This window comes from Rhinolophus ferrumequinum, chromosome 2, assembly GCF_004115265.2.
Source record: "Rhinolophus ferrumequinum isolate MPI-CBG mRhiFer1 chromosome 2, mRhiFer1_v1.p, whole genome shotgun sequence".
Classification (NCBI taxonomy): Eukaryota; Metazoa; Chordata; class Mammalia; order Chiroptera; family Rhinolophidae; genus Rhinolophus; species Rhinolophus ferrumequinum.
The window spans coordinates 61,855,458-61,876,194 of NC_046285.1; the positions used below are offsets into that span (position 1 = coordinate 61,855,458).

Genomic DNA, 20,737 nt, shown 5'->3' on the forward strand with positions numbered 1-20,737 from the left:
TCAAAACAAAAGTACCTCTGCTCCCCTAAGTCACCATGAAGAAAATATACAAGTAAACCACAGATGGAGGGGAAAGCTAGCAATACATACATACAACTGACAAAAGACTTAGGTCCTTAGGTAAAGGATTCCAACCATTCTGTAATGAGACAAGCAGCCTAATTAAAAAATGGCCAGAGACGTGAACAGACATTACAGAAAAAGGCAAATTGCCAATAAGCATGCAAAAAGAAGTTAAACATAATTTGTCATCATTCAAATTAAAATCAATAGATAGAACTGGAATTCTCAATTGCATACAAATGCACATAAAATGGCACATATAATCACTTTGGAAATTTTTTGGCAGTTTTTTATAAAATGAAACATAAACCTATCTTATGACCCAGCAAGTCTACTAGTTATTTCATAAGAGGAATGAAAACATGTCCATAAAGCATGTTCAGAACTTTATAATAACCCAGGTTATTTATAGTTAACAAGGGAAAGGAGAACTTGTAGGGTGTTCCTGAAACTGAACACGACTGAGTAGCAAAACAAATTATGGATATATGTAACAACATAGACGAATCTCACAGACATTTTGAGCAACAAAGCCAGATGCAAAAGTGAACACGTTGACTAAGTCCATTTTTTTGAAATTCAAGAACAGGTAACACTTACCTATGAAACAGGAAACAAGAATGGTTGCCAAAGGCAGGAAGACTATGCACTGCGAAGCAGGAATGGGGACTTCCTGGGCAGGAAAGGTCCTTTATCTGGACTGGAGCAGGGATTACACAGACGTGCAGATTTGTCAAGAGTGACAGAATATATTCCTACACTGTGGGCTTCGCTGTCTACAAGTTTTACTCAAAAACAAACCATTTTACCTTAAAAAAATGACATTAAAAAGTCTGATTTATCAGAGGGCCCTCTGCCACTTCCAAAAAGAGCTGTTCGGACACATGTGAACTTATCTCCACGTACAGTAGCTTCGTTCTTTGAATCAGCACTTCAAAATAAAACAAACTTTTTGAATTCATTAAATTTAAGGTCAAATGCTCAAAAAAATTTTTTTGTCCTAAGTTTCTTATCCATTAAAAAACATCATTTGTCCTATTGTACAATAGTTAAAAACTGAAGTTATCCTAAAGATCATCTAAACCTTCAACTCCTTTTAAAATAAAAACAGATGCTTAGATAAACTGACTTGTCCAGGATCATATTTCATTGCAGAAAGAAAAATACATTATATATCCTACATTGTCATCCTTTGCAAATACTAACACTTGGGCAAAGACAACAGCTAACCTTTTTAATAAAAAGTAGGTTAAACAATTGTGTTTTAATTGGCAACTGAGAAAGCATTAGGCATGACGGTTGTCATTAGGTTAGAATATTTTATATATAAATATACATTATATATTTTAAAGAAAGCACATATTTTCAATGGACCAAAGCATTTTGAAACGCACACTGGCGGGCCATGAATGAATGATCCAATTTCTAGCTGAAGTGTGTCAGTCTTTACAGTTGATGCATTTCTATCAGGCCCCTTTTCAAGAGCTGTACTGATGATGTATAAAACCTGTATAACCCAAAAACTTCTAGATTTTTAAAAAGTGCAGTCAGTGAAAGGCATAATGGTATTCCAGTACTATAATGGAGGTTAAATGTAGTAAAATTTCACTTGAAACAAATTTGGCAGTGCTGGTTGTGATGAGCAGAGAGGCTTATTAACATGCTTAAATGACTGAAAAACACTTTTAATTATATAGGAAAATTTTTATTTGATAAATATAATTTCATAAACTTTAAAAAATTACTGAGAACTGTACAATAAATATACTAAATTTACTGAAAATGCAGAAAAAAGTTAAAGGATTGTATTAGACAGCCACAGTGTGTCTAAGTTCCAAAATTTTAAACTAAGTGTTGCTACAGTGTTTCCAGCTACGAATTCCTCATAAAAATCTTACAATCACCATTATTACAACCATATCATTAGTTATGATCTATTTTTGTAGGAACATCATTCAAGTTATCTCACATAAACAAATTGTTAATGTTTTATTTTTATGAAAATTGATGACTAATTTCAAGATAGAAATGAAAATGTCTCTAAACGGGGACCAAAATTAATAAAACATGTTTTATATAAGTCTTTGGTGTGTTAGTTTTATCAATACCTGCTTATATCGTACTCCAAATTGATCTTTATAGGAAAAACAAAACATGGGTCATTTTCTTTTTCCCCAGACTCCAGTAACTTTTCAGAATAGCGTATTTTAAAAACTTTTGGTGTTAATTTAAAATTTTTTACTGACCTTGACTCCTGCCTACTAGCAAGGAGTCTCAAATTTCTCACACAAGCCCGATTTCAGTCTCATGCAGTAGAAATGAGCCTGGTCTAAGTAAAGGTATTTCCTAATAGGGCGATGTGCCTCTGTTTAAATTTCCAACTCAGGACAGGGCCAGAGTTTGGAAGAGGTCCAGAAACTTTAGGATATCATGGAGATTAAGATTCAAGGAGGAGGGTATTTAAGAGAAATTCAAACTGTAAATTCTCCCCCCTTTTCTTCTCAATCCCCCAGTAGGCCGGGGTAGCTCTCCTGGCCGACACTCACCTGCTAGGGGGAGACTAATGTTTGCTAAGGCTGAGGCAGGCTGCTGCGTCACCAAAAGCAGCTGACGGGCGATTCTGGAGGCTCACTTGGTGCTTGCTACTATCTTCAGGGCTACAGCCTTCAGACTAGGCCAAGGCAAGCGAGGCAAACAGATGTGAGACCATCAACTAGCGATACCACATGCAGCATCTTACTCTGGTTTTGGCAGATAAAAGTATATTAATTACCAACATCATACTTTCCAAAGAATTTTAAAGAATATGCAAAGGGAAAATTTTCTGTGATTACTGGTTATGTAGTAATAGTTTCACAGTATGACTCTCACCACTAGAAAACTATTGAAATCTTATAGACAACACTGGTACTTTCTTAAATAAATAGAAGAAACCCCTTGTTTTACAATTATAAGACTCTTCCTTGAAGTGGAATAGATTTTGAACAACAGAGTAGGATGAGCATTATCAGTGGATGATGCATTTACTTGTTTTTACATCAAGTTCTTAAATAAGTTCGAACAGTGAATGCAAAAAGTGACATCAGTCACATCGTAAGCACAATGCGTATGTTAGCTGATCTCCCTGCCTTCCGCAGCTGGTCACAGACCGCCTGATGGCTCTGCTGTCCTGTAGTGTCAGTAGTCAGTTTAGCTGATGGCAAATAAAACACTGTAAGGGAGAGGTCATGCCGGACTACTGAATGTCATTTTCTTACATGAACACTTTATGAGAGATTCTGAGAAAAGCAAATTATCCTCCACTAAATTACTGAATATTTCTGCAATATGTCCTCTTCTGGAATTGAATTGGTGAGTGTACATACTGTAGTTTATTATCCCTTTAATGTATTTCCAGAAAAACAATTTCTTCTTAAACCCAACTTTGGAATATCTAAGTTAAAGAAGGCCTATGTACGAAAATTAGTATTTAGTCTGAAATTCATAACCTAATATCCTTACATTGAAACAGGCAAATGTGACATTAGGGAGAAAATAGTTTACCAGTGAACAAAGGTAGTCTTAATTCTTGACTCTAACAATCTTTCCCCATCAGCCCAATTCAAGAAGTCTTATATTCATGAAATGGGAAAGAGGTGGAGGGTTGCACATAAGTCTACAAAAAGGAATTATTACATTCTCAAGGGAAAAATTTGGCAAAACCTTATTTAACCATTTCCATACAGTTTAAAATGTCTATGTATACAATCATTATATGCTTAGAGCTGGGCAATAGTTCTAAACCAACAATCATTTCCAAACTTTAAAACAACATTACCTTTGATCAAAACAAATAACAACAATGGATCTACATGATATATTCAGGATGGAAATTAAGCATCAAAGTGCAGTGAGTTAATACAGTAATATGTACTTGATTAATGAATGATTCTTAGCATTTTAATTTATTGCTGCCATTTCCTCATAAAATTTAGCATTTTAGACTTTGTTTCATTTACATTCTATAGCCACACCTAAAAATATACCATCTAATGGAACCCTGGACAGATTTCACTTTACTGTGGTAGTCCGCTACAACTTAGATACGTATACTAACCTAAAAATAACAGGATTCTTATCTGAAATCCTTTATGCTAAAATCTAGCTTACCGAAAGGCAAGAGCAATTCTAAGCCACAGACAGAGGCTCTTCACTTTTTATTGATTTAATTACCGTAATATTTTGATTTATATAATTAAAAGTATTTGCAATATTTAAATACTGTCCAAACTTGTTTTTTATTGATATAGTTGAACTTTACAACAGTGTCATAAAATACTATAAACAGAGCCTTCAGATGGAGGGAAAAAAGCAAATTTAAATATATTAACCAGATTAAAGCATGCAAAAGATCCAATGATAAACACATTAAATCATAATAGGCTAATGATACCTAATTTACTCACTTCATATTCTGTCATAAAAATATTAGTAAACATCAATTTGAAATCTGTTGAACGGACTTGATTTCCAATTTACGTGTAAGATATGTACACGTATCTTTGCATGTATATGGTTAACTTGACTGGTTGTGTTACAGTATATTTAGAGGAGTTTGGTATTGGTATATGTTTACTATCCACAGTGCAGTAAATAATGGTTAGAAATGCATTGTCCTAATGTGCTCTATGAACTTAGAAAGCACTAATGAATTAACAACATGGGTCACTGAGGGACCAAAATTCCTTACTATTCACACTTACTTTTCCCATGAAAAGCTTCAAATATAACTCTAATAAAAAAATAGAGTTTTCAAGGCAAACTTTTCAGCATAATTTACAGAAGCAGATTTAAATAGAAGACTCAATACCTAAGCTAATACTAAAAAATACAATTAACTAGGGATTATCTCTCTTTTCTACCTTGATAGTAAAATATAGTGGCCTTAGCAAGAGTCTGAAATGCCATTAGGAGTCCCATAAGCACGGGGACAACCCAGACGAGAAATGGAAAGTGTCTCTTTATTCACAAATTTTAACATGTTCAGATTAAAATTATGGGGGTTGACAGTGGTTCACGTGATGCCTTTTTGTTTGTTTGCCATTGTAACTCTGAGTGGGTATGAACGATTCCACAGATTTCAGAAAGTAACTCTTCAGTCCTGGCCATTACCAGGATGATCACATTGAATTTTAGAAAGGGAGTTGAAATGGCTCCCACAAAGTACTACTGCCCTTTTAACAAGTAGATGAGTCCATTGTGGAGAGAGTCAAGATGCTCCTGTCGTTGGTATAGAAAGGATCCGATGCACTCCATGATCTAAGGGAACAATAAGAGAAAAGTTTGGCTCATCAGGACCTATGTTTTAATAGAGAAAAAAATTTACTCTAAAACTTAGGACCAAAATGCAATTTGAGTATTAAAACAATTGATTGATTCATTTTTCATTGCTAAAGAGAAGTTCTTCACACTAGCATTGAATGACCAAACATCCCATTTATATTATACAAAACTTGGGAAAAATAATACTCTACTCATCATATAAAATATTAGCCAAAAACATTCATTAGCATTAAAACAATTTTTATAGGTAGGAAAGCATGAGACGCTCTTAAAATCTTAATCCAACGAGAAATAAGTGTGTTATTCAGAGATATGCATTCAGTTTTACTGAAAAGTAGCTAGGGTATATTTTGACATCACAGAAGCAAGCAAACAAAAATCACACTTAACCAAAAGCTTTGGTATGCAATAGCAGTATGTTCATACATTATCTTTTTTTTTTTTAGCTATCAAATAAATTCTGAAGATTTTAGTGTAATTAGCTTGAATGTAGTGAATGGTTTATTCAACCGATATCAAAGATACCTGTAAGTCACTAGGCTTTTCACTTAACTAAGAACAAATGATCCTCTACTAGTCTGGAAAAATTAACTACTGTCTGGATGATAAAGCCCATAGCAATTCATTACATAATACTTAATTTGCATCTGTATTAACTTAGCTAAAATAATTCAAGATCAAAAATAGCCTGCCACACTTAAAACAGCCTACGCTATTTTAATGACAATATTAGGATTACCAAGTCAAAGGTGGCTTTTCTTAGAAAATTAAAAGCACTTAACAATACATATATTTTATGTAATTTTCTGGGGTTCCCACTTTCTCTAAACCAAAGATGTTGGAAGAAGAGACTAGCATTTAAAATGATCCAAATTCGCTTTTGTCAAATATCTGCTGTTTCCTAGAGACTCTGTTTGTATACAGTTCAAGTTTAAATCGATTAGGTGAATACAGTCTTAATGAAGTTTGGGACCTAGAAATTTTACAAAGTTGACAAAGAGGAAGATGAACAAGCAACAACTCTACCAGTGATTTACAGAATTTATAATTCCCAGAAAACCTTAAACAATATCCGCCTTAGTTTAAGGAAAGGCTTATTCACTACAATCTCTCTAGCACCTACAACTGTACCTGGTACATAGTAGGCACTCAGTATTTGTAAAATATATGAATGAAATGAGACTATGAACATTTCTTAGAGTAAGTATTTATACAAGAAAAAATATGCTCAGACCCACATATGATAAAATGTAAGTACCCACACCCCTATTATCTGGAGTCGTTTCCACTCCCAAACTGCCAATGTTTTATATTAATTTTTCCTCTTTCCAACCACTGCTTACATAGAAAAATCTTGTTAGGTAAGATTTCCTTCATTTTTTTACCCTTTCAAAGCACATGTGCATTTATATGTTAAATACCATATTTGACAGAATATTAAATACCTTAATTACATATTAGCTATTAACTCCATTCTATTTAGTTAATAGTTTTGATTAGGATAAAGTACCTGTTGATAAAACCCATACAGAAAATCATTTATTGTGAAAGTACAACCCTTTAGGGCAGGGTGTCAAAACTGCGGCCCGCGGGCCAACTGCGGCCCGCAATCCATTTTTAATTGGCCCGCAGCAAATTGCAAAAATATATTTAGTTTACTTAAATAAACCAGGTGAGGCAATACGTACTTCACCTCGAGTGAGTGGCCCGGCTGTTTGTGTATTTTACCGCATATGGCCCTTGGTGAAAACCGTTGAAAAAAGTTTGGACACTCCTGCTTTAGGGTATAACATGGCATATCCTCTCTATAGCACCATGATGCTACCTTTGAAACCAAGCTTGCAATATGGCATATTCCTCTGACAATATCAATTAATAAAATATAAGTAGCATTTTTGTGCTTGGATGATAAAAGAAAAATCTGTCATATGAAAGCACTAGTTGTACTTCTCAAATGAGGCCCATTATCTTTTATGTTTAATATATTAATGGGACAAATGCCCAAGAGCGTCTACATCTGGTGATAGAGGTACCAGCATTGCCCTACCTTTTAAATTAGACACGAAATAGAAATGTAGAATACAGGCTGCTCCAAATCAAAATAGCAATGCCAAACATAGTTCACTAACACAACTATATGTGAAAAATAGAACAAAACTCTACCTATCAAAATGACTTTAAAAGTTTAAATAGAATGTTAATGGATCTATGGCAATTTTCATGAAGCCCTATGAAAAGTACCAAGTGGTTTTACATATTGTATGATATTATTCACTAGGAAAAAAAATGAACAGATATCAAAAGACTTTTTAGATTATTCATTTGAAGAAAAAACGGAGATAATGAAAGTAGTAACCAATAATTATAACCTGAGATGTTGGACAAAATTGGAAGGTATTAATAATCTGTCAAATAGGGTATTAATTACTGTTAAACATTTTATTAGATAAATTAAAAAAATAAAATCCTACAAAAGAAAAGACTATGGTATAATTTTAAGTGAAAAGAAATACAGATGATAACAGCTACCTTCAAGAGAACATAATGAAATAAATCCCATAATTTCTGGGGCAGGTCCAAAAGGGATAATGCAACAAAAAAATGGCTATGTGAAAAGTAATGGGGGCATATTACTTAAATACTGATATCAGGAAACTGGGAATATACATAAAGCAGAAAAACATTTTTGGCTCATTTAACATTAGTTCTAGTTTTTTGTTTTTTTGTTTGTGTTTAATAGTGGAGATGTATATTAAAGAGAACTTCCTGTTTAAGTAGACATTTTATAAATTCTGTGAAGTTCTATAGTAGTCTCTTAGTCTAATTCCCACCTTAGCTCGTACAGTAAAGCTGTCTTAAGTAAAATAATATTATAAATTAGGTCTTTCTGGAACTTCCTTTGGGAAACTTGTTAGTCTGGGGACATGACAGAGCTGCTTTCTCATTATGCATTTTACACTATATTTGTGTAAGTCATAACATATAAGTCTCAATAAATTTAACTGCTCATAATAATTCTCTTATTTAAAATAAAATGACTACAAAATGATATCAGCATTATAGAAATAGTTTTGATTACATGTTATAATCAATAAATGGGGAGTGGAACCAGACATTGTATTAACATATGAATGCTATTTATAATATATGCAACTGTACCATAAAGACATGGCTATAACGAAAGGCAGAGTGGGCGTGAACAAGTTTGCTAGTAACAGTTACCTGAATTTTATCATACATGAAGGATATATCATATTCATCATTTTTAAAACACAAAGCTAACCAAATACTGAAAATTTCTTTATCAACAAGTAAAAGTAGCACTCTTAGGATACTTTCCAACCTTTTCCAAGCCATGGCACACAGAGAAGTGACTCTATTCACATGGCATACTGTGGACAATGAAAATCACGACCTACCCCTGCCCATTTGTAATCCTTCGTGCACACTAGTGCACTGCTGCTCTGATTTTAGGAACAGGATCTCATTTACCTAAAGAACACCAAAGTGTGAAAAGTTGATATCCTTTAAATAGTAATATTTAGTTAATATCCCTTAAATGATATTAAAGTTAATATCCTAAATAATATTATGTCTCTCGGGTAAATGTGTAAAGAAATGAATCCATTTCACATTTAAATAAATTTAAGTGGAATTTACCAAAAAGTTATATTGTTTCGTATGATCCACAAAATCAAGCACTGATAAATCTTTTAAGAAACAGATTTGGGAGGAGACAAAAATGCTAAGATTCTTTTAAATCATAATTTAAAGAGCCTGTTCTAACTTATAAACTTTAATTAGACCATAAATACCAAGTAAAAACTTAAAAACCACAACTCATTTTAAAACCTCATTACGGAGATATTAATAAAAAGGGGTAGGAGAGCAGCAATACAGCCTTGCGTGTTTATAAATACCTCAGTCTCAAATGACTGACAAGAACATATACTTGAACAATAAGAAAAGCAAACTCTTGATTTTACTATTATAGGTAGATTATTTTATAAATACAAGAGACAAACAAAAAAAAAAACAAATAACTAAAATAGCAGTATCAGTATAATCAAAAAAAAGAAAGTTATAAAAACCAAATAAGAGTACCATATATATATACGTATATATTCCTAAAACTCCTATTCACGTTTTAGAAATATTGTAAAGCAAAATTTTTGTTCATTAGATGCAAAGTCTCTTCAAAGGTACTTTCTCTTCCTTTGTTAGTGAAAGCACCGCTTACCCCAAACCACAAAATGAAATCTACCATCAAAGAGTGCTAGTACTTATCACACTTTCCGCTTCAGTTGGTAAAAACCACTGCTGATTTATTAGGTATCTAGACATACATGTTCATCTGCTCCAGTTTATAAGCTACTCATCTGCAGCAAAGGCTACTTAGAGAAATTTCACACCTGCTGACATGGGCCGGACTACATCTTCCTATCACTCGTTCCAGCATTCTTCCAACAGATGTGCACGCTGCTTCTCCTGAGAAACAGCACATGGAGTCCAAGCACTTGATACTTGAATTTGTTTCAGTAAGCTAGAGAAGTTTGAAGCAGAAAAAAATTAGTTATTTGTAGATTTGGAATTCCAAAAAGCATTTAAGAAAATTATGACAAGCACTTTAAAACTAAAAGTAATGTATATACATGTTTTCTATAATGTAGAAATATATGGAAGGCTTATTTAAATAAGAGTAATCATACAGAAATATTTAAAAGGCCCTGTGTCCCGAATTAGAGGTCAAGTAAAATAATTATATAAAAACAAGCAGCTGGATATTATTTAAATCTGCAAAGATAATTGGATTTTAATATCTTATTTTAATAATTTATTATGATCCAAGTGATTTACATCAAACACTCAGAAACTTAATGAATTCTAATTTTTGAGTGTTTGTACAGGTAAAATGTTCCTGCAATTTCAATTAAAAATGTCTAGCAATTAAGAAAAATGGAGTGTGAACTATTTTGAAGACTGGGAAATAACAACCAAGCAAGGCCTAACCCCAGTCTTCAACAACAACTGCAATAAAAACCACAACAATAGTGGCAAAGACTACGTAGTGTTGCTATGTGCCAGGTTCTCTACATATACCACGCATAATTACAATTGGAAAAAGAAAAGCAAATTGCTAAGCAATATTAAGTGCCAACCATGCCTATAATCGGCTCATCTTACTTTTTAAAAATTAAGTGATGGAACAAGTATTAAAATAGATCCAAGTGACTAAGTAGTAGTATTAAGATTTAAAAATGAATTTGTGAAAGTATGCAAGATTTATATTGTCTCAGACATAAATAATCCAGCAAGATAACTTTAAGCCACACTTCTAATAATTTTAATCTTGTTAAATTAGGGGGAAAAAATGGTATGACCACATAGCTCAATGAATCCCAACCCTGGTTTTGATAGTCAACGGAATTCCTAAATTTCTCCAAGTTTGTTATTTTAAACACTTATTTTCATTCCCTTTCCTTTACATTTATAACATACTGTATAACAAATCTTTCAAAAGTATAGAGGAAGGAGAACAAATAAATTCATTCGAGTTTTGCAATTCACGAAGGTTGGGAATCACCAAGTGTTGAGTACAGGCATGGCAACAGGGGACATTTGCAGACATGCTCACAATGGGCAGAAGAGATGGATGTGATGGGATGTAAATAACCTGGCATTCTCAACCTGAGGAACTGGGGACGTCCTGCAAAATCCCCGCTCAGAGTAATCCTGTCAAATACCAAGCACTGCAACACAATGTGGTTCCTGTTTGGCAATTACCCGATTGCACCAATGTCCTGGGACCTGATAAGCACTGAGAAAGAGTGAAATTTTACCTGTTCTTTCTTTACTATACCCTTGGTTCAGGACATTATGGTACTGTGTTCTTAAACTGTATTTTGTGTGATGTTTACAGACATCTCATGAAAAACAGTTCTGTGGCCATTTAAGTTTGGGGAACACTAGTTCAGCGAAGGTCTAAACACATTTTGAGTGAAGGATTGTCAACAAATCAGGGTGCATGGTCAGTCTCCAAGGGAAGAGCTAGACACAGTGCAATTCTCAAACTTGTTTGTTCAGTAACAGACCCTGACCCCAAAGGGAACATGAATCCTTATCAGGAGGAATGAGTCAGTGCCTGTCATTACTTAGGGTCAGAACGCTACCCCTATGCACCAAGGTCAGTTTACACACCATCATCTCCACAGAACCTTCCCCACCTCTCCATCTAGCAATAATCTTTTTCTGGATTCTACTGCATCACTTAAATGGCACAAGCACTTAAATTCAACTGCTATTTCTTGAACAAGGCGCTGTGCTGGTTCCTATTGGGACTAGCAACCCTGCTCTCAATCTAGTGAGTTAAGAGTAAAGAAGAGTGTGGGAGAGAGTCAGGAACAAATAATAATGGCAATTATATTAATGGAATGTTTATGATGTACGTGTCAGTTCCTGTGTAAGATGCTTCTCATGGATCATCTCACTTAAAACTCGCAACAACCTTTTGGGATAGGCACCATACTCATATACATTTCACAGGTGAGGAAACAGAGAGGTTAAGAATTTGTTTAAGGTCACTCCAGCTGGGGCTTGAGTCTTAGTGTCTTTGATTCCAGAGCCCAAACTTCTTTACCATGCCATTATACTGCCTTCTTATAATCATGATATGAGGCACACTACAGACATCAGAAAGAAGAGGGGAAGTTCAAACACAGCTGTTGTATTGGTAGGAGGGTATGAGAGATTTGAAGAAAAAGATGGCACTTGTATACATCTTGAAGACTGGATGGGATTTCAATAGCTGAAGATGGGGGAGAGAGCATTCCAGGCTAAGTGAAAAGAATGAGTAATAATTGTGTGTGGGCAGAAAAGGATGATGTGTATTCATCATGTTTACTCGAAGTGTAAGAGAGAGTAGTTGTTACTTCTGCCCCTTTGCAAAAAGACCAGTGAGACTCAAAGCGCGATCCATGGATCAGTGTTGGTCCAAAAACACTGTTGATGGCTCATGGGTGGGTTAAGTGTTTCTAGTCTGTGAGAGTAAGATGTTAGAAAATGTTACGGCAATTTGACAGAATACCTTTGTTAACTGTTGAATCTAAAAATAATTTTAAAATAATTTAAAAATTTCATTTCCTAGTAATTAATTTTTATTGTATTTTATAAAAGTATTGGTCTGTGATGGACTGTAAACTGAAGACAACAAAACTGGTCCTTCACATTTATCTGGGGAGCACTGAACTTGACCAGAAACTAGGGTGAGCAGGGAATTTGTCGGGCACTTCTCAGGTTAACACGTGCTTTGCCCATATAGCTGGTGCTCAGCCAGCTGCTGGGGATGCACTGAGATGACATCTGTAACCTCAGCAGCTTCTTTCTGAGTGTCCACGTATGTGCAGATCACTGCTTATTTCTGGATCTGACTTTAAGTAATGATCTTGTTTTGCATTCGTCACCTTTCACTTTGAAACCTAAGGACAGGTATTAATATATGGGCAACCTAACAGAGTAAACATCTTGAAATGTCAAAATTATAAAAAAACACAATTCTTTAAATCATGTTTTGAACTAGGAAAATATATTTCCTTTTTATTCCCTAAAGAGATAAAAACCCTGGCTGCTTTGAAAATGCTGAAGGCTGGTTAACTGTGTTTCTGCATAGCTATCTGTAGAAAACACCACACTGTTCTCTAGCAAACCTCCAAGCTCCACCACTTTCCCATATACACATCTTTGATCTCATATTCAGGAACTGGGAGCCCAGCCAGAGTACATGTAGCCATAGTTGCCAGTATAACTGGGGGTGGGGTTGGGGTGGAGCATTTAGATCTCATTTCATTCAAAGCAAGAAGAGGGAAACAGTGCTTTTTGTTTTTGTTTTTCGACCAATTGTAAATACTAGAAAAGAAAAAAAGCAAAGTATGATAATCGGAGTGAGACCTTTCCTGGTGGTATCAAAAGTAACTTTTAATTTACCAGAAATTTTGATTTATTGGTGAGACTCACTCTCCACTACACTTGCTTCCCAGGAACAACCATGTAACTTAGAGCCAGAAGGGCTGCCAAGCCAAACAACTATGGAGATTCAACATGACTATGTATGGCTAATACAAATTTTCATCTTTACAGAATTTGGCTTTTGAAATAAATTTTGGCTCACTGCTCTTATTTCCATTATTTTTATATCGATGGTAAACATTTAGAAGTTTCTCTTATTGCTTCTACAAAATATCTCCCTTAAATCTTCTACATGTTAGAAAATTGTTATACATTTCTAAAGTTTTTCATCACTCCTATGACACCTTACCAATCAAATCAAATAATTTTTTAAATTTAGATAAGAATCATTGAACTATTAACCATATTTGTTCTTTTGCCCTTAAAACTGTTTTATACACTTGATAATGAAAGTGAGCCTTGCATAGCCTTAACAGAGATATTTGGAAAGAAGCCTTAAACTAATATTAAGAAAAAGAAAAGTTTGTGTTCAAGAAAGCTTTTTAATATGAGATCAAAAGTAATCAAACACTACTGATTTCCAAATTTGGTTAAGAATAATACCCCTAAAACAAGTAATAGCTTTATCTCACTATTCAGAATTGTAAGATGGAGTCATTTAATGATGGCAGTTAGATAACTGCCCTGTCTTACTCAAGGCCTATTTCACCAAAATGTCTCAAGCTCACGTTCACTCCTCTGAACTCTCTTCCCTTTTTCCTTCTCTCCAAGTAAAAGAAACAACTTTGAAAGATAGTTATAAATATAGATAAAATACCTCCATATTGTCTTTTAGGGATCTCCAGAGAGATTTCTGTATGTGTGGCATAAATTTAACTATGAAAACAAGCATGCGATAATTATATTTATTAGGGAAGCATATTTTAATAGTTTGGTTTATTCCTAGTTTCAAAAAGACTGAGGCTCCTTTACTTTTATAATGTGGTGACATAAATAACAAATATGACTAGGAATTTGTAGTTTAGGTTAAGAAAAGTGTCAGTATCTGTCAAAAATAATAAAATGCTCAATTTTAATGGCGAGCGTAAAGCAGAATAGCACTAATTAATGAACCAAGTCATGGCACAGCTATTAAGAATTCAGTTTTCTAAGTATCAATCATTTACAGCATGTCACAGGATAATTGGTAGAAATAATGTCAATACTAATATTTTTCTTAATTTCAATCTCTAGATGAAAAAGCTGCTCAGTAAGTCAGCACAGATTTGAAAATAACATTTTTGTAAAGTGTCATATGCCTCTAGGTCCGGCCACTGGTGGCAGCCTTATTAATATTGGTCTTTTAAATGTTCGATTCTATTTGCTTACAGAATTTTACTCATTCAGAAAAGTGTAGCTTTTAGTGACGAACAACTGAGTAAAGGACATGAAGGTTTCCTGTGCCTTTTGTAGTTCACTACTTTGGTAAATGAGGCAGTAGCTGGATCTTTGTCACAGAAGGAGAGGAAGGTGACTTGTAATTGGTTGAAACTGTTTAAAATGTGTTCTGTTTTTGGTAGTGGCAGGTTCCAGGACTGAGGCTGAAGCACCTTGGTGCACAGCGTGAAAGGTCAGTAGCCCTGGCATCCCATTGCTATCACTAGGGTTGCTGGAAAGAGGGCATTCAGAACAGGAATCCAGAGACAAAACAAATGACAAAACGATAGAGGCCTAAGAGGCAGGGGACCGTAGAGGGGGATGACCAGAAGACCCAAGCCCACGGTGACATTCAGGGCTCAGCGTAACTTTCTGCCTGATTTGACAAGGCTGACCAAATTTTGATTAGATAAACAGATGCAATTTCAAGACAGAAAAAAATAGAAGAGGGGTATTATACGACACTTATTTTTTATAAGTGATTTTTATCTAAAAATACATGCCAAAGGCAGAAATATACAAGAAAAATATTCAAGATATATTTCATTCAACCAATTAAAATTCAGTGATAAGCAGGAAAAAAAATTGCAGATCAGAGTAATACCCCCAGCAATTTTACTAAAATCATATTCATGGTTTGAGGATTCTTCTGGCTTCTGGTTTATAGGAAGAGACCAAATATCACAGGATGATGAGAATATTCACTTTATAAAAGTAACAATAACAAGGCCCATTACTTAATAGGTGCATTTTAAGAACTCAGTTCTCAACTGTATTGTACATTTTAATGGACATACTAAAGCAAAGGAGCACCAGATCCATGTCTTACGAAATATCCACTTGAACTTGAACTTTTGGCGAACTTTTATCACAGGGGACATAACTTTACAGCTTTTGTATAGTTAGGTCCCAAGTGGATTACCTGCTTTGTGGATTATTCAGGGCATAATACAAATCCTGGCCAAGAACTCGCTTCTTTACCCAGCAAGTTCTTCAGCTGAGTTTCCCATGCAGCCCAATTAGGGCATATTTTAAAAACTAAAAATCTTTTTATATTTATCAAAGCAAAATACAAGATAAATGCATTGTCAAGATAATCATATGAAGCACCCCAAAACAAAATAAAAATTCAGAATTCTTTTGAATTTCTTTTCAATTAATAATAATAACTGAGAGTTGATTAATTATCTTCAACATTTTCCATTTATGACAATTCACCAAAGGAGCCTAATTTTAAAAATATGTCTTCCAGAATAATTCAGATTTTTCAAATTATTGTACCTGTTCTGTGGTCTGATTTATAGTCGAGTTAATATTTACAATCTTCAAGTAGCTTTGTTTTCAAGTTTCACCATTTATGTGGGCTTATTGCAGATGGGACAATAGCACCTTCTTGACCAGTAATTACTGTAAGACCTCACTTATAGTTGTTGATACCTGGGTTCTGCGACTTTAAGTGAAATGACGTATAACCAGTTTTACCACAGACTAATTGATATAAATAAGAGTTAAGTTCCAATAGTGTCTCATCAACGTTCTAATGAAACGACATGGTGTACAATATACAAAATAGCAAACAGGCCAAATAAAGAAATAATTATCAGTGGTAAGAATTTCCATCCTCCATAGTAACTACCAATCAAAATATTCTGCATACCCCAATTAGGTCTAGAAGTGGTTGTTAGGGTTTATCCCTCAAGAGGGGAATCAAGCCCTCACCAATTCATACTTTTTTTTTTTTTTATTACAAAGTTATAACTATGAAAGCTTGTGAAAAGAATGGAGAGTTTGGTGAATATCAGTCAACAGAAAGTTATTCAGTACTAAGCCTAAGCACTCATTCATGTGATCACTCGACTCAAGAGGTAGACTTAGATAAGTAATTCAGTGTCTAAATCGAGGTGTGTAAAATGATACATAACTACAGCTTGAAGTGAGAAACTGATTTTAGAAATAATAGAACTAGCGTGACATACTTTCAAAAGGAGAAGCGACAAGGAATAAGTTCTCGAATATAAGACAATTGGTTGGGAGAATACCGATGATCACAGAGGACATACGTAACTTTACAGCTTTCCTAGAGTTAGGTCCCACGTGGATTATCTGCTTTGTGGATTATTTTACTAGATTAGAATCTGAGATGAAGTATGATTAGCACTGTAACTCCAAAGGAAGATGAACAAAAGATTCAGGATGGACACATAAAAAAAGTAAAGATCACAAAAAGGAAACGAGTGAACAAAAACGATGTATGAGAAACAGTGAAGGCATTAGTCAAGTAAGAAGTGGAACGCCAGGCGGTTCTCCCGCAGCACGCCCCCCACGAGAACTCAGCAGATACGTCCCCAGAAGGTCCAGCGCAGTACTACCGAGTGCACGCAGGAACTGCCCTGCTGACTGCAAGCCTCAGCTAGCAGGTGCCCACTGTCCTCCCCTCTGCGCTTGCTTTCAGCAAATTCATATGCTGAGCTGACTGAACCCTTATCTTCTTCCATCTGGAAGGACAGAAAAGCAACAAATCTCACATTACTGAGCAATAATACTCTCACTGTATATAGGTTGAGAATCAAAACGGCAAGTGGGGTCCACAATTTGAGAGGCACAAATGAATGTTCACACACCACTACATTCATTTACTGTCACAAGAGAGCTAATAGCAGCTTCTTAAGGGGCATACGACAAAGCACACAAACTAAAGCCATGATTTTCCAGAGCACAAAGTTAAATGAAAACCAGGTTTCCTTCAAAAAAATTAAACGTCTTCTATTACACAAATTCCTTGCCACCAAGATGTAAGCTTCTTATTGCAAAGGTACGCTCCATTTTGCACTTCTCATGCTCCCTTCTCAGAAGACTTCTCTAATCTAATCACGTGGCCTTTCAAGTGTGACACGTGGGTAAAGGGGGATTGACTTGATTTAACGAAACAAATTTAATCCTTAATTTGAAATACTTTTTTTTGTGAGTGTTAACTAATTTATACAAATTTCTCTTTAGTTTTTCTGTATTTGTATTAGAGACCTTCTAAGGAGTATGTGCCCATAGCCAAGCTAAATTATAAAAATAATGTCCTAAATAAATAAAAAACAAAATTGTCCTCATTTCTATATATTTTCTCAGTCTTAGGACTGACCAGTACTTATTTCTAAGAAAAAAATGCTATGGTGAATTTCTTACATACATAAAAAAGTAGTCAAATTCCTTGGTTTCACAAGTACAATAAGTTTATATAAAGACAGCTTTGCCTATAATACAGGGGAGGGGAAAGTACTCAAAATGAGTTTTCTTTTATTCAAAAGGAAATTGTTAATAGTCTTGTGTTAACGGTTTTTAAGAAGAACTAACCTGATTAAAGATTTGAAAGCTCTTAAAGATATCCACTATCCCCACACAATTTTCCTCTCTGTAAATGATTAAGCTACCAAGGATCATACCCAGGAACATTGTTCAATGCAGTTCAGAAACAAGATGTATTCAAAATTCATAGGATGCATCAGCAGACAGATGTATGTGGGAACTTGTTCTTCCTGTGCAGCTGTGAGCAAATGCCCACCCAGTTGTTACTCACTGCTCAATTAATTAAGCAACTGTTATTTCTGCCTGGCCTTTGGTTGTATTTCTTCTTTCTGTTTTTCTCTGATGCTAACAGTTAAGTAAACAGATCACAGTATGGACAATGGTCATTTGATAGTGAAGAACCTGGAGGCTAGAGAGGTGAACTAATTTGGTTAGGACATAATTGGAAGCAGTGCCAAGAGCAGTGAGCATTCTGGCTGTCGCCACAACAGGGCACTTCCCCCTTTGTTATACCACCTGACTGGAGACTGGCTTGTGGCAAAGGCTACCTGACAAATATGGCCTGCTCTCACTGTGTTCTTTCACAGATGACTGTCAAGCTTCCTGCTCTCTTATATTATTACAGAGCCTAGGATCTCTAATTTATGATCTCCTTACCTCATTCTTTTTTGCGGCTTGATTTAAGCCAACATGATATGTGAAACTAGGATTTCATAAAAATATTAAGATTATTCTATATGCAAAAGTTATCTTCAGTTGACAAAAGTTTGCCAGAATGTTCTTTAAAAAATGAGCTCCCTTACTGCCTTAGAATTAAATAATTAGATGTCCAAAAATGTGATGAATACTCACTCTTTTCAGAAAGGAAAATACAGATAAAATGTGATACACACTTGGCTTTACCAAAGGCGAAGACAAATCTTCAAGTGTGTTTTGATTTTAGTTCTTGTTTTAAACATAAAACTTAGTTAACTACTATTTAAACACTCATTTGTATATTCACCTACAATTATTATATCTTTGTAATTCAAAGTAGAATATTTCAAAAATCTTGAGGCTAGTAAAAGTAATAAAATTGGAAAGTTTGATAAAATTTTAGAAGAGCTTAAAATGATGAACTCACAGTTACATAAGAGGTTAAATGGTGCTTTGTCAAAGCCATTTATTTGATCAAGTGAATACTGAGATTAGAAAACTTGAGAATAAAAAAGAATTTAAAAAAATACATACATATGTAATTGAAAATTCTCAAGATACAGGATGAGAAATTGAAGAGTGTAAAAACTAAAAAATTTAGTTATATTACTTTTTCTCTTCAAACCTGACTGTAGTTAAAATTAATACTATATAGTTTTGGTATCTAAATATGAAGAATTCTAGGATTTAAGCTTTCATTCTCTTCCATCAAAAGACAGCTCTAAACTACTGGTTAGTTTTTGTGGTAACGGACAGAATGAATCTGTCTGTGGAAATAAAGGTATATGTAAGAGATATAAAATATATTGTTCTATTTATAGATGCACTAAATAGTAGCAAGGATATGAAATGCTTCAGCAGCCATTACAATATACAAAGACAAATATGCACATGTATTTACAACACAGATTAAGGTGAGATAAAAAATGGGCAACTCTCACTTTCAAATAAATGAAACTTAAAACTTTAAATTTTATGCATTTCTGTAGCTTAAATTACTCAACATGCAGGAGCATTTTAAAATATTAATAATATGACAAGCAGAAGCATTAGAATTGTGCTACAAAAGGTAATTAAGGTGTAAAACATGTAATAAAGTACAGATCTGTCCTGTTATCATGCTGAATTTTCATCTCAAAGAAGAAATGGATTTTTTTAAGGTTTTAACATACATATTCATAAAGGTCAAATTAGAGACAGAGCTGTGCTAACAAAAAATGCCACTCTTAATTCATGCCTCTGCCCATCTTTTAAATATCGTTTAATTGACCTTTAGCATGCAGAAGTTAACAAGGTTCTACTCCTACTCTACCTAAGTTTGCTCAGCTGATTCCTTGCCCTCGACAATGGCTGCAGTGCGATGAACTCGTCACTTAAAGCAACTGTGTTGGAGTACATCTATAAATGGACAGAAAAGGGATGGGACATACAACAAGTCAGTGAGCTGTATTCATCACCTAAGAGACAGACACAGGACAAGCTTTGTAAAGACACATCTGTTCCTCTAAGAGTAGGAAATATCATACATGATACACATACATGACTGACATTTGTAGGCTGTTGGCTTTCTTCATTCTTAACACCACATTTTAACTCTGGAGAAAAACAAAGTTCAAAATAAATGCTGACAACTCTTCTTTTGATATGATTTTTCTCGCTACTTTTGGTAAACAATGAAGTAGCTAACAACTTTCTAACCATTTCTTCATCATTTAAAATCAAAGGTGACAGTATAAGGCTGAAATAATAAAGATTACAGCCTATAGCAAAAGAATAATGTCACACATGGGAGTTGAATGACCATATACTGTTTAAGCAAAAAACAAAACAAACCAAAAACAAAACCCAAACAGGCCAGAAGATCCCTGAGTAAAAGCAGAGATTTCCTCGTTGGACTAGACTACAGCAGAACATCTATCAAGTCATTTAAGTGTAAATTAGTGGGGCAAAAAAAGAGATTATACCAGCTTTCACACAGATA

At 34.5% G+C, this 20,737-nt stretch overlaps 1 protein-coding gene across 4 annotated transcripts in view; it reads right to left on the bottom strand.

Annotated features, from left to right (window-relative positions):
* Positions 1–1,661: 1,661 nt before the first annotated feature.
* ATP11B (ATPase phospholipid transporting 11B (putative)) overlaps positions 1,662–20,737 on the bottom strand; it is a 101,025-nt gene continuing 81,949 nt past the window's right edge. Inside the window, exons 29-31 of one of the 4 annotated variants that reach the window (XM_033126677.1) lie at positions 20,069–20,154; positions 9,798–9,928; positions 1,662–5,361 (exon numbers count right to left, since the gene is read on the bottom strand). In XM_033126677.1, the coding sequence (XP_032982568.1) occupies positions 9,829–9,928; positions 20,069–20,154 (186 nt within the window). In that variant the 3' untranslated portion in view covers positions 1,662–5,361; positions 9,798–9,828. Of the gene's footprint in view, positions 5,362–9,797; positions 9,929–17,132; positions 17,259–20,068; positions 20,155–20,737 lie in introns of those variants that run through there. The other 3 variants (XM_033126687.1, XM_033126696.1, XM_033126670.1) reach the window with 3 other exon arrangements.